At 39.8% G+C, this 16,351-nt stretch overlaps 1 protein-coding gene across 6 annotated transcripts in view; it reads left to right on the forward strand.

Moving 5' to 3' along the window:
• LOC131243539 (probable helicase MAGATAMA 3) overlaps window positions 1-16,351 on the forward strand; it is a 66,516-nt gene that overhangs the window by 41,974 nt on the left and 8,191 nt on the right. For all 6 annotated transcript variants that reach the window (XR_009170116.1, XR_009170118.1, XR_009170117.1 and 3 more), the window contains 5 exons: window positions 3,600-3,711; window positions 3,798-3,903; window positions 13,617-13,714; window positions 13,807-13,923; window positions 14,005-14,097. Coding sequence is in view for 3 of the 6 variants with exons in the window: in XM_058242964.1 (XP_058098947.1) it covers window positions 3,600-3,711; window positions 3,798-3,903; window positions 13,617-13,714; window positions 13,807-13,923; window positions 14,005-14,097 (526 nt within the window). In the remaining 3 variants the exon portion in view is untranslated. The remainder of the gene's footprint in view (window positions 1-3,599; window positions 3,712-3,797; window positions 3,904-13,616; window positions 13,715-13,806; window positions 13,924-14,004; window positions 14,098-16,351) is intronic.

The following is a 16,351-nucleotide window of genomic DNA, read 5'->3' on the forward strand; positions in this document are numbered from 1 at the left end:
CATTACTCAACTCCATGAGCATTGAAGTTACGGGCCTTGAGCGCATCAAAGAAGAGTATTCTGAGTGTCCAGATTTTGGGGTTGTGTATACATCTTTATTAGAGAGTCCGTCAGGAGCTAACAGTGAGTATTTGATTTTGAACGGATATTTATTTAGGAGTGACCGCTTATGCATACCACGCACCTCCCTTCGCGATTTTCTTGTCTGGGAGTTACATTCAGGGGGGGTCGCGGGTCATTTCGATCGTGACAAGACCATTGCCCTAGTGGAGGATAGATTTCATTGGCCAAGCCTCAAGCGGGACGTGGCCAAAATTATAGGGCAATGTCGTACTTGTCAACCGGCAAAGCAAAGGAAACAGAATACAGGATTATATACACCTTTGCCAGTCCCATTCATCCCTTGGCAGGACATCAGTATGGACTTCATGCTTGGACTTCCAAAGACTAATCGAAAGCATGACTCCATATTCGTTGTCATGGACCGTTTCTCTAAAATGGCCCACTTCATTCCTTGTTCTAAGACCTCCGACGCCTCTCATGTTGCCAAGCTATTCTTTAGTGAGGTTGTCAAACTGCATGGGTTACCAAAAACCATAGTGTCTGACCGTAACGTGAGATTCATGAGTTACTTTTGGAAGACACTATGGCACATGATGAATACTAGGCTCCAGTTTTCTTCTGCTTACCACCCTCAGACCGATGGCCAGACTGAGGTGGTTAATAGGAGCCTAGGGAGTTTACTTCGATGTTTAGTGGGGGAGCATACCAGGACATGGGACGCCGTACTACCCATAGCCGAGTTTGCATACAATAGTTCTGTCAATAGGTCCACAGGTCTAAGTCCTTTTGAAGTCGTTACTGGTTATAAGCCTAGGAAACCTATTGATCTTATCCCCATGTCATTGTCTCATAGGCCATCAGAGTCTGCAGAGTCTTTTGCGCATCACATACATTCATTGCATCAAGAAATCAGGCGAAAGATCACTACTAGTAATGAGCATTACAAACTTTCTGCAGACCTACATAGACGTTTCAAAGAGTTCAATATTGGAGACTCTGTGATGGTCCGTATCAGGCCCGAGCGGTACCCTCCAGGGGCCATTCGTAAGTTACACGCGCGTAGCGCTGGGCCCTTCAAAATTATAAAGCGAAACGGTCTCAATGCGTATGAGGTAGATCTTCCACCTTCCATGGGAATTAGTTCCACATTCAACGTGGAGGATCTAGTTGCTTTTCAGGGACCCACTGATACTTTGTCCAGCCCTTCGCCCACCCATCCTGATGTCCCAACCTTACCCTTTGATCCATGGCCTCTTCCCGACCTTTCATCTCAGCCTCTGCCTTCCATACCTAGCCTTCACACACCCAGAAAGGAAATAGAGGATATCTTGGACCATGAGATAATTTCTACGTCGGATGGTGGGTTTCAGAAATACCTAGTTAAATGGAAGTCACGCCCAACTTCGGACAGCACGTGGCTCACTGAGGAGGAGCTTCAGAGACTTGATCCAGACATCCTAGAGCGGTTCAGGAGTTTTATTTCGCCAGTGGCGAAATCTTCGCAACCGAGGAGAGTTGATGAGGACATCGTGCACACGCACGCCCGCACACCACCACCCCTACGCACGTACGTACGCAGAAGGAGGACCCCACCATCGATCTGGCTCGATGACGACGTCCAGGGAGGGCCTCCTAGCTAGAAGACAAGTTTTGGTTTAGAAAAGTGGCCCGATAGTCAAGAAAAGCCCACCATGAGATCTCATGATCGTGGCCCACTCGTCGGATTGGTTTTATATTTTAAGTTTTGCTTATTGTTATTATTTAGAACATCGTAAACGCTTTAGATTTTCTTGTTTGGTTTTTATTTTAGTTTACTTCATCGCCAAGTAATAGGTGTCGCACATGGTGCGAATTCTTGGGTATAGGGTTCTCCCTATAAATAGGCACCCTTTGTAGTTCTTTTCATTGATTGAAGTTAATAAAAAAATTCCTGCTTTATTTTTCTGCTCTCTTCGTGAGTTGTGGAAGAATTCAAAAGTGGGTGTGAAGCCCTCCCTTTTCGAAGGGCTAACTACCGTGGTGCGAAGCCACATCGATCCCAATTCACCCCCATCTTCCATCATCTTTTTTATCCATCTTCCCCCACCATCCATATGTCAAATTTGTCCTTTTGTTGCATCAGATTTCTTCATTGAAGCAGGTTTTCAGATTTCAGCCCACAGGCGAGCTGAAACTTCGGCGGAGCACTATGTACAAACCGTACATCGGATCGAGCTGAAATTTGGAGGTTTTGGAGTCCATCCCTGGCCGACCAGGGCCAAGGTGGCCTTTTTCTGAATAGTGGGCCCCACACACGTGCGGCCGGGATCACACGCACGTTCATCTGGACCATTGTTGATGTCCACACGCGGGATCATCTTTTGGTTCAGGTTTTTATCTTCTTTTATCCTCTCATAGCCGTTTTTTTCATGAATCCTAACCCTATATTACATGATCCCTAATTGATTTGCCCCTTTTTATTACCTTAGGGTTCCTTGAATTGAAATTAGGGAATCCCTTGGATTAGGGACTGATTTTTATGCATGAGTAGTTGATTTTATTTCCCTTTGACATTTTTTGGTTTATAATTTTATTGGTCCAGTCCTAGCCTGTGTCGGCTTGGACCCGCATAGATTCCCCTTTAATTGAATGTTTGGATTTTCATGTGGGATGTGGAATTTGTGTGATTGTTTCTGAATTGGTGTGATCTAAGCCTGCAATCTTGCATATCATATTTAATTTTCCATGTCCTGCATCATATTTGCATGCAGGCAGCACGTCAGATAAAATACAGTAGCCCTGTCGGTTGGGGAAAAAGTGCCCTTTTAATGTGTTTGTGGCATTTTGGAGAAAGCGAATGTCCAGCTTATTGTAATTCAAGTTCTTCAATAAAAATGTGTGAAGTTCAGGATTCTCCCCCTTTCCAAATGGGCCCTTAATCCCAAAAAAATGTTCAGCATGCACATTGAGGAACCAATACTCCTTCATCTTTAAATTTCCTAATGGTACTTCTTCAGCAGTGAAATCCGTGAATCATGGTACTGAAATTCATCATCAAGAAGAAATGTGCTGTAGGAGTTCAAGTAGTAGTCAGCCTATATCATTGGAAACACTAACACGGAGATCATCGGACCACCCTATGTGCGGGGCTCATTCTTCCACCATGACATCCAACATGGAGGTTTCATTAGAGATTCCTACAATTTCAGCTGGGAATATTTCTCTCACTTTGAACTGTACTCACTGTGGGATTTTTGGCTGCTGAGGCTTTGGTTCCTCTTCCAAGTTTGTAACAGGGCAATTCTGAGAGGGGCCTTCTTGGGCTTGCTTTCATCTAACTTTAGGTTATGTTATAGTCTTTGTTTTGCGGCTGATGTGCTATTTTGTATGTTGTCTTTCCAAGCTTGCATATTCTTGTATGATTACTTACAAATTTGTACGACTCACTTTGCAACTGATATTTTATTCTTGCTATTCAAAGGTTTGATTCAATTCGTTGGTGTCCAACGCCAAATTAGGTGACTATCTTTTGAGATACTTATTTTGAGGTTCTGCAGATACTGTCATTGGACCAAAGCATCTCCTTGGTTGACTGCTTCTAATCCAAGAGATCTAATTATGCCCACTGATGGGGATGATGGCTTTTTCCCAACCACTGGGAATGAATTGGTGAGTTCTATTTTTTGTCTGTTTGGTTACTTATAATGGTACTAGAGGCCCATATTTCTTTATAAATTTCACTCATTTATGCACAGAAACCTGAAGTTGTCACCTCCAATCGCAAATATCGGGTACATGTGCTAGTTTGTGCTCCATCCAATTCTGCGTTGGACGAGATTGTATTGCGGCTTATAAATACAGGTTAGAAGTTTCCATATCCTGCACGTTGTTCTATTTTGCATTTGTCTTTTGGCCTTTTGTCACGGTTTATGGTTGCTGTTCTGTGGATGTAGTTCAATGTTGATTTAAAGCTCTTGTTGACTAGTGTTCCCAGGCACTTTCACATGCTTAGTGCATTGCTATCGACATGGCACAAGATGATAGTGATACCAGATATCTTATGTATTATTTGTTGGATAAATTTTAACATTATCCTGTTCCGTCATCATCATCATCATCATAGCTTTGTCCTAGCTATTTTGGGCCAGCTTCATGATTTGATTGGTGAAGATTTAATGACTGGGTGCTTTCCTTTTCTTTCCCTTTTTCTTTTGTTTTTTTTTTTTTTGTTTTTTCCTGTTGTTATTTATTTATTTATTCTGGATTCTTACCTGTCATCATCATCATAAAATTATCCCGTTCCATCATGTTTGTTTTATTCTAAACCACTAACAATTTTCAAACAATTTTATCATTAAGAATATACAATACATGGTGTAGTGATTCTTATCATATAGACACCGTATTTTCTTGTTGTTTCCTTAAATTTGCATGTCAGAAAAGATTTAATGACGGATGTCTGTCCTTTTTTTTTGGGATACTGGGTGCCTGCCTGTCATCATCATCATCAAATTATCCTGTTCTATCATTTTTATTTTATTCTAAATTGCCAACAATTTCTAACATTTTTATCCTTAAGAACATAGAATGAATGGGTGTAGTATTTCTTATCATAAAGACTGTGTTTTGGTTGTTTCATTAAGCTTACATGTTAAGGGATAGCTGGGCTTGTTTACCAACTTTTTATTTTTTCTTTTATTTTCAGTTTTCACATTAAAATTTTGTCTTTTGTATGCATTTCAGTTGAGGATGGTTTAGACAATGCTCATTCCGTTAATAATACAAGTCAAATATTCCTCATCCACCTATGTAGGCTGCAAATTTCATAATGGTCAGCCAGATGCTGCCCCACATGTTTCCATAGGGCATTTAGATTCATTGAACTCACTAGATAAGTTCACGGAAAGAGAATCTTTAATTTTTTGAAAGTACTCGTCTTCCCTTTTATTTGACCTATCTTGTGCTACTTGATTTCTTAAGTGAAAAGTGTTCCATGGAATCCTTGGGCATCCAATTGGTATAACTCTTCCGATGGAACTCAAGTTCTGAAGTGGAGAGGATCTATGCATCCAAGTTAAAACCCACTTAAGTTATTCATTGATGGCAACAACCAAAAAGGCTGCTCTCATTGCAGATGCACATTTGAGCAGGCAGTGAAACACGCTTTCTATGTTGATTTTCACTTGTGGTAATGTGGATGTTGGATCGTGAGCGGATTGCTCTCACGGATGCCTCTTCAAGCTTTTCATGGTGTATTTGTGGCTTGGGGTATGGTAGATTTGGCTTGGAATCGTCACTAGCCTATTACTCAAATCTCCATAGTTGGTTAGACCCTATAGAAACCTTAGGAGAAGGAATCAACGGATTCTGTCCTAAAATGACTCCTGATTTGCGACCGAAAATTCTGGGTAAAGGACCACGAATACAGAGAGGAAAGGTGTTAGGCATCCTCTTTGCCTATACAAGTGTATAATCTCTACTTCACAGGGTTGAGCAAAAGATCAAGGATGGGATTAGTTCTTGTGTACAGATGATGCAAGTGTGTGTGGGATGTAGTGTGGCGATGCAGTGCCTACAACAAGCGATATCCCAAGTACAAGTCTACCTTGACTCACCCACTTGAAGAAGTGGTTGGAGTCTAGTTAATCTGTGTTTTTGATGGGCTAGATCCAGTGTACTGGTGAGCTGCAGAGCATGTACTTGGACTGACTAAACTGGTAGGTGGGTTGGAGTGGAGATGAAGATGCATGATGTTAATGTAGATGCAAATGATGTTGACCAGAGTTGGATGAGTAGTGGGTGAATGAGTTTGTTGCAATGATTGGTTTGAGTGGAATAGATCGCCCTTTTGGTGGCTTAGGTGGAGGTAAGGGCTTGTCTAGGTTGACCTAAGGCTAGTCTTCCTCTCTCGCACTCTTCCTCTCCTTGGTGGATGGATGGGCTGTAAGGAGTGGTGAATATGGGTATAAGGCGAGAAGTGGGAAGTGAAAGATGGATTGGAAATGAAAGGGAATTGGGTATTTATAGGCCTGTCGAGTGATTTTTTGGTAATTCTTAGGAACTCTTAAGGGCAAAAGAGGCTTTAAAGGCCAGGATTGGCTACTGAAATGAGATCGCCATGTGGCGCAACATGGATGGTTGGATCGGGGGGCAAAAGTCATAATTTTGAGTAAAGGAGAGGACAACAAGGTCTTTTTACTTTTTAGCGCGTTTGCCAATGCATGCATGTTGACATCATCACTCACCTAACCCCTCCATGAAAGATGGCAAATGTCCACGTGGTGGGCAGTGCATTATGCGCCGCCCACCACATGAATGGACCCATCTTTTACGCGCGGGCTTTGGGGTGGTGCTTCACCTCTGGTCCACTTATATTTGCCTTATTGTGGTCGTAAGTGCTAATGGGCCTAAGCTTGGGCTCAGATTGGGCTTGGACTTTGGACTTGGTTTTTAGGGTTCTAGGGGTTGCTACTATGCTCTGATCAACTTGTTGGCACAAGGTGGGGTGTCTATAGAGGCATAGTTTTCTTGCCATGTGGACAGAACATGTCCACATTGAGGCTTAGGGCCTGTTTGTTAATGCTGAATTTTTGCACTTAACACAGAATTTGGAAAATATTCCATGTTTAGTGGTATTTGTTAACGCGGAAGAAGGAAAGCGCTCCGCCATTTTATGCCAAAATTTTTCCGTGATAGGAGTCTAGCTTAATGGGGAATCAAGAATGCGCTCTGTGATTTTTTTTTTTTTTAATCCAAAATTGTCCTTGACAAAGATTTTCTCCCTTTTGTTATACACATCCCAACTTTTAACATGGGGCACTTCTCTGAGCCAACCATGATTTATGTATTAGATCCACTCCGTCTATCCACTTTTTATATCATTCTAAAGCATGATCCGAAAAAAATTGCACATCTAAAGCTCAAGTCAACCACACCACATAAAGTAGTGGGACAGGAACTACCGTTAAAACATTCCTGATGTCCGCCATGAAGCTTATTTGTCATCAAATCTTTTTGTAAGGTCACACAGACCTGGATGAAGGAAAAACACAAAAATCAGCTTGATTAGAGCCTTATGTGGCCCCAAGAAGTTTTCAATGATAGGCATCCAATTCCCACAGTTTCTTATAGTGTGGCCCACTTAAGCCTTATATTTGCCTTGTTTTTCGTCTTAATTTCTAAAATAATATGAAAAAAATAATGGACGGTATAGATAAAACATATAAATATCATGGTAGGCCCCACAAAGCCCTTAATTGTCCATATTTAGGTAGATCTTGGTGGGGTAGTACGCAATCCCCTCCTAGATTTGGAGTGCAAATGCCTTTCGCATGAAGTTCCTGTGCGTTGGAATCTTAGGAAGAGCCCACCGTTATGTTTGTAATAAATCTAATATGTCCATCTGTGTTTTGAGATCATTTTAGGACTCGAGACAAAAAATGAGGAGGATTCATGACTTAAGTGGGCCGCACTAAAGGAAAAGGTGGGTAGGAAAATTCCTATCGTTGAAACCTCCCCAGGGTCGACAGTGATGTTTACATGCCATCAATACGGTTCATAATGTCATTCCTAGTGAGATGAACTTAAACCACAAATATTAGCATGATTGAAAACTTCTGTGGCCCCACGAATATTTTAATTATGGGCGTCCAATCCTCATATTTTCGGCCCATTTGAGTATTGGATACGGCTCATTTTTAGCACTATGTCCCAAAATGATCTCACAAAATGGATAGACGGGGTGGATTTCATACGAACATCACGGTGGGCCCCACATAGATTTCCAGTGGTGGACTTCCTAGGAAAGGCTTTTACATGAAATCTGGCTCACGCCTAGGGCCTACTGTGATATATGTGACTACATCCATACCGTCCATCTATATTGAAAGCTTATTTTAGGGCATGATCCAAAAAATAAATTAGTTTCAAATATTAGATGGACCTTTGTATAGGAAATAGTGGTGATTGACCATTTAAAAATTCTTTTGGGCCACAAAAGCTTTGGATCATGTTGATATTTGTGTCATCTCTTCATCTAGCTGTTTATGACCTTTTCAATAGGTTGGATGACAAATAAACATTCAGTGAAATTCATGGAGTTTTTAAAGGTAGGGATTCAATCACGATTGTTTCGTATGGGTAAATGTGTCAAATTAATATATTTCAAACATTTCAGACGTTAGTTAACAAACAAGTTATTCTAGATTCATTATTAGTTTTTCGACTTCAGATTCAGATTTCAGATTCAGACTTTAGATTCAGACTTCAGATTTCAGATTTAACAAACGGGCCCTTAATTTTTTACCGTGTGCATAGAACAACTAAAGATTCATGCTGCAAACTTTCATCCATAGTTAGGCAGTCTCTTGCCATGTTGATGGATCCACCAAAGGATCTGTTTCTCTCTCCTTCTCTGTTTTTATCATTTATTATTAATAACATCAATTATATTAAAGGTGGCTGAAAGATACAAGAAAAGCATAAAGAAAAGGTCAATAAGACAATGGACAAGACAATGTTTTAAATAGCGCGTAGTGTATTACATAGCGTTCAACCCTCCACATAGCATGTAGCGTTAGCTACATCGCGTGTAGTGTAAGCTCGATATTTTAAAATTTTTAATTAATAAAAAGGGAAAAATATGATAAAGATTAAATAGTAAGAATTAGTATAAAAAAGCATAAAAATGTTAAAAAAAGAAAAAATCTTGAAAAACGTTATACATTTTTTCAAGTAAAAGCATGTTCAAACGTTCCTCTCTCTCTCTCTCTCTTTCTTTCGTACATCTCTCTCCTTTTAGTTTACCGAAAAATAAAAATGCATAAGTCACAAACTCACAAATCACAATAGATGACAAATAACATACTAACATTTAAGTATTTAACCATAGAAAACAATGGACAGCCACATGATAGAAAACAGTGGACAGCCACAACACAGAAAAATGGATCCACCTTAAGGGACTGGTTGATGGGCTACACCATAAAATCAATGGCCAACTGTGAGCCACCTAAGAAAATGAAGCCTATCCAACCATCATGTGGGCCGTGCCATAGAAAACAATGAATAGCCACCCAAACACCTCCATAAACACAAAAAAGAAAGGAGAAGAAAAAACAACATTGCATAGCATGCGATACACACGCATTGCATGGCCACCGGTTAAAACATACCGCACAGACCAAAAACAGGCCCCTAAAAAAATTGCATAGCCTATCCAACCCAAAACAGAAAATGAAAGAAAATTCCATTCCCAAGCTAGAAGCTCATCCTAGCCTAGGTGCCCCTCTAGTGTCTGCCACCACCACTGTCTAATGCGATTAGGTTTGGATATCCCTTTGATATCATCTAAGATGAGGCCGGCAATTAACCAAAGACACTTCCACTATACCCACCACCTCATTGATGAACGATGAATTGTTTCAAACATTTTTTTTTTTTTTAATATTTTTTATTTGGAATGATAACACAATTTTATTGTGAAAAGAAGCAAAAGCAAGGAGAAGAGAAAATAAGAGGAAGACATGTGATGAAATCATCCACCAACACTACATATAAAGATAAAGAGATGCTTCCCTTGGACCTCAATAGAACTTAACAATAACAACATGTAGCCACCCAACTTGACATGGTTGTCCCTAAGATCATCTACTCAGATTGGATTAGGAGTGCCTTGCATCCAAGTCCTGTTTGTAGGGATTATTTTCCTTTAGTCAGAACCTTGAGCCCCTTTTGAGCCAAAAGACTAAGAAACACACTGAGTTTTGGAAGAAAATGAGAGGAGGAGGTAACATCGCACCCCCACCTCCTCCCCCCCCCCCCCCAAAGGTCCTATGGGGTTATGCCACGTGTCCCTAGTACATCTACCCCCTTGTCTTCTCTATACAAGCAAGGGGCTTTTTGATTTTTGCTTTCTCTACATACCTTTTTCACATTCCTTCTTCCCTTGCAAACTCGAGAACCCAACTTACTAGAAATTGGTAGAAGGATAGCAACTAATTTGAAGAAAGAGTAAGGTATTGGGGTTCAAGAACTCTCAAATCCTTCCTCTAGGATTATTGCTAAGGAGAATGCCTTTACTTGTCAGGTTTCTAGAAACAGCTCCAGCAACCATTGCACAAAGGAGAGGATTTCGGAATTCCCCTCTCCAAATATCTCTAAACACACTGTAAGAGCGGTGACTACGAACCAAGGCCCTCTGCAAATCAAACAAGAACACTGTTAAGAATGGACTCTCCATCGATTCTCTGCCACATTCTTCTTGCTCTCACCCAACTTTATCTCGTTACATGGGTTCCAATCCATGGCTCAATGGTAGACAGTGTGTTTCAACGTTGAGGTCATAGGTTCGAGCTCATGTTACCTTTTAAAAAACACCTTTTACATTATCCTTTTTCTCTTGTTTCATTTCCATATGAAGTTTACTTTTCAAATTTCAAATGCTGTAAGTAGAGACATGTCTTGATATGGGCGGAGAAGGTGCCTAACACCTTCCTTCTAGGTAACCAAGGATCTTTCCTAGAATCTTTGGGAAGCTAGACAATTGAATGGAGTCATTCAATCAAACAATCATTCCATGTCTTTGGATATTTGGCTCTACATGTCTATAGTCTCCTGTATATTCTGAGAACTTGCTGGCTGGTGTTGACTGCTTTTGTATTTTCCATGACTTTCTGACAAATTTTCCTGTATGTCTCATACAACCCTTGAAGAGGATAATCCTCAAAGCCCAATAAATCATCCTTCCCTTGACCTTGAGGAAGACTGCTTCCAAACTGGATACTCTATTGCTACACGCCTTATCGTTATGTTCCTTCTAATAGACCATAGTTGGTATTAAAGAGAGCTGTTGCATTAACCTCCATCTTTTACTGAGAATCCCCCAATTCCATGAATCAACAAGGACTTTGACTGGCCTTGGCATGGACGAATGCATACCAAAGATAGACAATATCTTCTTCCTAATCCTAGATCCAAAATCATTATGGATGAAAAGATGGTCGATTGACTCGGCATCCCTTAGGCATATAATGCAAATGTTTGTAAGCATCATCTTCCCGTTGCGTCGGTGGACGACGATAAGGAACAACAAGCCACCTAAATATGACCAGTATAGGGGGACCTGGATAATGATACAAGGAAGCCATCTGAGGCTTAAGAAAATTAGCATCGCCATCTCTAAGGATGTTACCTGTTGGTGCTACTCCTAAATTGCCTCTAAAGCATTCGTTTCTAATTCTATCCTTCGTCATCTTGCCACTCATCCCTCTCAACATCCTCATTTCAGCTATACTCATCCTATGAACACGTTGTTCCTTAGTTGTGCAACATTTTGTCCCATAAAGCATGGTTGGTTTTATTGCCATCCTATAAAATTTTCCTTTCAGTTTGAGTGATAGATGATGGTTGCATAAAATTCCAAAGACACTTATCCATTTCATCCACCCCACTTGAATTCTATGGGCAAGACCCTTCTCAATCTCTCCACTCTTATTATCGAACCAAGATATCGAAAGTGGTCATTTTGGGAAATTTCTTGGTCAACATCTTAAGGGTACCTGGCAAATCTTAGCTGCACGAGTCCTCTTTGGTCCTTTGGAGCTCCCCTGAAAGTTGCTGCCTTTGCTTGGCTTGCTGGTAGGAGCTGTATTCTCACTATAGATAATCTCCAGAAGAGGGGGCTATGTTTTCCAAACGTCTGTCTTCTCTGTATGCAAGATGCAGAATCGGTAGTCGACCTTCTCCTGCATTGCCCCTTCTTCAACAGAATCTGGAATGGTCTTCTGGCTCACGCGGGGATTTCCTGGGTGTTCCCCTACTTGTTCGAGGCCCACATTAGATTGTGGGAAGTTGGGGGTGGTGGGAAGCTCGGTAAAAAGAAATGGAATCTGGCCCTTCTTGCAGTTATGTGGTCTATTTGGTTGGAAAGAAATAACTGCTGTTTCAGCAGTTCCAGCTGCTCTGATAGTTGGGTTCTCTGTTGTCTTTCATTTTGTTGATGAATGGGATTTGGGCAAATATTAGAGGGTTGGGCTCGGGCTTTGGGCTTAGCCCCCACTCTTGTATTTTTCCGCTTTCTCCTTTTGGTGGCTTTCCTCAATCCCTTTTGTTCTTCTTGTATTTTTGGTTCTGTTCTGTTTTGTTTTCTCTTTCTGTTTTTGGGCTTTTTTTTCCCTTTTAATATTATTCACCTTTCAAAATAAAAAATAAAAAATCTTAATTAATTCTTCATTCCCAATCCTATTATTACTAAAATTGCACTTCATATAATATGTTTCAGTTCGACTAATTTTAAGTCCTTGATTCCTCCATAAATCTAGCTTTGTATAGACACCCTTCCTCGTCTTGTCAATCAAAACTATGTCATATACAAACAACATACGCTGTGGGATCTCTTCCTACAAATGCCTTGTTAACTCGTCCGTGACCAATGTGAAAAGGTACAGGCTCAATGCTGACCCCTGGTGCAAGCCTAAGTAATTGGGAAGTCACTTGTCCCTCCACTAGTGGTCCTCACATTTATTACTACTCCATCATACTTATCCTTAATCATGTCAATATTTTTTTTTTTCTTGAAACTGCTTTCTTTCCTAACACCCACCAGATTAACTATCAGAGGGCCCTATAAAAATCTTTTTCTAAGCCAACAAAAATCATATGGAGTTCCTCCTCTCGCTATATTTCTCCAACATTTGTATAAGTACGAAAATAGCTTCAGTGGTAGGTCCCCTGGCATGAAACCAAACTGATTTCATATACATTCATCTCATGCCTTAGTCTTTTGCTCAATCACCCTTTTCCAAAATCTGACCTTTTTTTTTTTTTTGCATAAAGAAACATTAATATCCTTGTTATATGGCTTTAATGACTAAGTGACGAAAAATTTTCCCCAAAAATAAAAATATTCATGTGTTCCCTGTTACATATCCTAGTACATGGACAGAGATATGTACAGCATGACGATTAGGAGAAAATGAAATTTGCAATCTTATCTTTTCTTTTTTCTGTCTTTTTATCAGAATTGACGCTTCTTACGCTTAGCCATTGTTTCATTTTAAAATTGAACTTCTAACATGCAGGTGTATTTTCATGACCCCTTCATTGTTTACTTTCATGCATTAATTTGTTAGTACCATATATTTTCTCCACCACCTTTATTTCTTTCCTTCCTTCCTTCCTTCCTTCTTTCTTTCTTTCTTTCTTTCATGAGAGGCACCAAATCTGAAATTTTGGGTGGTTCTTACCTGAAGTTCTTGTTTGATGTATCTCTTATTAAAATACGATGCTTGGAGCTTTTTCACATGAAAATCGTTTACCCGTTTCTCATTTGATATGAGTTTGGAGACTGCTTTTCAATATTTGTATCCAGGAAATGATTGTGGGATGCTTTAATAGTGGCGTGGCATGTTCCAGCACAGATATATATATATATATATATATATATATATATATAATCATTTTCCTTATGTTGGAATATGCTTGCTGTTGTGCCTGTTTATTTGTTTATATATTTGGTTCTGATATAACCCAAGAAACAAAAGAATGAATACTTACTGTCCAAGTTGTATTTTCAGGTATTCGTGATGAAAATGACCATGTATATAACCCTAAAATTGTACGAATTGGTCTAAAGCCCCATCATTCTGTTCAAGCAGTTTCCATGGATTACCTTGTGCGTATCTGATTTGGCATCATTGATGCAACTTTGAGTGACACTAGGTTTTTATTTTGAGTCCTTTTAATACAATTGATTTTCCTTTGCAGGTAGATCAAAAGCTTGCTAGTGTTGACCGTTCAATGGCTGGTACAGCGAAACATGGAGATACAGCTGCGCTGGACCGAGACAGAATCCGTTCTTCAATTCTTGATGAAGCGGCCATTGTATGCCTATGAACTTGTGTTGGAGGAATGATATTTACATGGTTTATTAATCTCCCTAGTAATTTCTATCTGAATTGGCAGGTTTTCTCCACTCTTAGCTTCAGTGGATCAACGCTTTTTACTCGAATGAATCGTGTCTTCGATGTTGTCATAATAGATGAAGCTGCCCAAGCTGTAAGTATTTTTATTTCTTTACATGTTTGGAGGGAGGCTAATGATTTGGCTAATTTTGAAGGTTTTTATTTATTTATTTAAAGTAATGGGGTTGCATTAACAAGAGAAGAAGCTTACAGAAAGGGGCTGCTGAGATAGCAGAGCCGAAAACCTACAAGCCTAAAAAAAGAAGATTAAACTCCTTAAGACCCATAACATTAGCAACCCACTCGATCAACAGAAATTTAACAAAAGAACCGACTGCCTGAGCTAAACTGCGGACGTCATTGAAACATCTATCGTTTCTTTCCTTCCAGACGCCCACCAAATAGCTAGGATAGCCACCCTCCAGATATGGGTTTTAGTCTTGCCCAATTTGAAACCATGCCAATACGCTAGCATAGAAGGAGCAGAGCTTGGAATACATCCACTAACGTTGAACTGGATAAAGAAATCACTCCAGATTTGGGAGATGAAAGGGCAGAGGAGCCGAAGATGGTCCACCGATTCCTCACTCCTCATACGTCAAAGACAAATGTTCACCAGCTACATTCCTCTCTTCCGCAAATTGTCAAAGGTTAAGATTCGATTTTTTGCCGCCAGCCAAGCGAAGCAAATGAATTGGGTGCTGGATAATTTTGAAGTTAAGGTGTAATTGGGTGAATCTTTGCATTGGGACCTTTTCCCCATGAATTGGTTCTGATTTTTTTTTTTTCCTAATGAAATTAATTTAGTTCTAAAAAATACGTCAATTCTTTGTTATTATTCTTGTAATAATAGCCTTTACGGCTTTTGAATACCACTTAACAGCTGTGACTATGAAACTGCATTTGATTAACTGATTTATGTCTGCAGTATCGAGAGAACTTGCATTCCACATAATGAAAGTAGGGATTTCCCCAGTTACCCTGTTCCTCTACGGGTTTTAAAGGATATTTATTCCAAATTAGTTTAAAAAGGACATGAGGTTACTTCCCTGACTGTTGCCAGCCTTGCCTCTGAAGCTCAAAGTTATTCATTGGTATCCTGTGTATTTAGCTGTCAATTGGTTAATTTTCTCCATGTTCTCTTAAAGAAGGTTGGGAAATTCTAAAGGGAGTGCAATTTGTTTACGGTTCGAAAGTCAAGGAGCAAGATTCAACAATCTTCCAAATTGGGTCTGGTAGATGTGAGAAATTGATTTGCTTCAAATTAAGCAGAATCATCTTATTCAGCTCTCCAGCCAAGCAGCTGTCTTGCGACTACAAGCTGACCAAACACCAAACTATACTGCACGGCCATGATGCCTGGATACTTGTACATGCTCACTGTATTGTTTAGGACAACACAATAATGGTGTTAGTGCTGGATACTTGTAGATAAGTTATAACTGGATCTTACCATGTTATGTTCTTTTATTTTTATTTATTCATTTTAGAATAAGATCCCAACGATTCTTATATTCTCATAATATTCTTACCATAAAAACTTTGAAAATGTTAATAGTTTCACAAAATTTAGCATGATATACCATGTTTAATAAAATTCGAAACTTATACAATAGGTTGGAGGTTTACAGTAAAAATAATAAATTCAATGTAAATTACATGTTAGAAATCCGATACCCGTATCCATATTCATGTCCTGGATTTAAGAAATGGAGAATTGTGTCTTCATTTCATCCTCACTTTGTTCAAGAGAGGGAGTTTGTGGCCTCTTTTTACCACTACATTTCTTATTAACATTAGAGGCATGTAGCGGTTGGGAGGGAAAGGGAAGGAGGTTCAAAAGTGTCCTCTTGGATGATAAGTCCGGTCATGTGTCTGGAGAGGCTACTCCTTACCAGCTGGCTGTTGCAATGCAAGGATCTCTACGTCCATGATTTGTATAGTGTCAAAAGTGTCCTCTTGTATGATAAATTCAGTCATGTATCTAGAGAGGCTACCCCTTACCAGCAGCCCTTTGCAATGGAAGGATCGTTAGATCCTGGATTTGTATTGCTGATCAATATCCACAAACCTTAAATGAAGTGCTGTTTTTTCATTTCTTAATAAATTCTCCTCGTCCAAACCGAAAAGAGAAAAAAAGAAAGCCTTCTTGTTATTTCTAGTGTTATTACCAGGATTTGAGATACTTGATGTTCTTTGTACATTTTAATGAACTCGGTAGCTGAAGTTTTTGGGCATCGATTAAATTCAGTGATATGGGTTCTTAATTTTTGAAAGTTAAGTCCTTCCACATACTTTCTGTGAAGCCACTCTGGTTATACACACACACACACACACACACACACACA

This window comes from Magnolia sinica, chromosome 4 (assembly GCF_029962835.1).
Source record: "Magnolia sinica isolate HGM2019 chromosome 4, MsV1, whole genome shotgun sequence".
NCBI classification, from domain to species: Eukaryota; Viridiplantae; Streptophyta; class Magnoliopsida; order Magnoliales; family Magnoliaceae; genus Magnolia; species Magnolia sinica.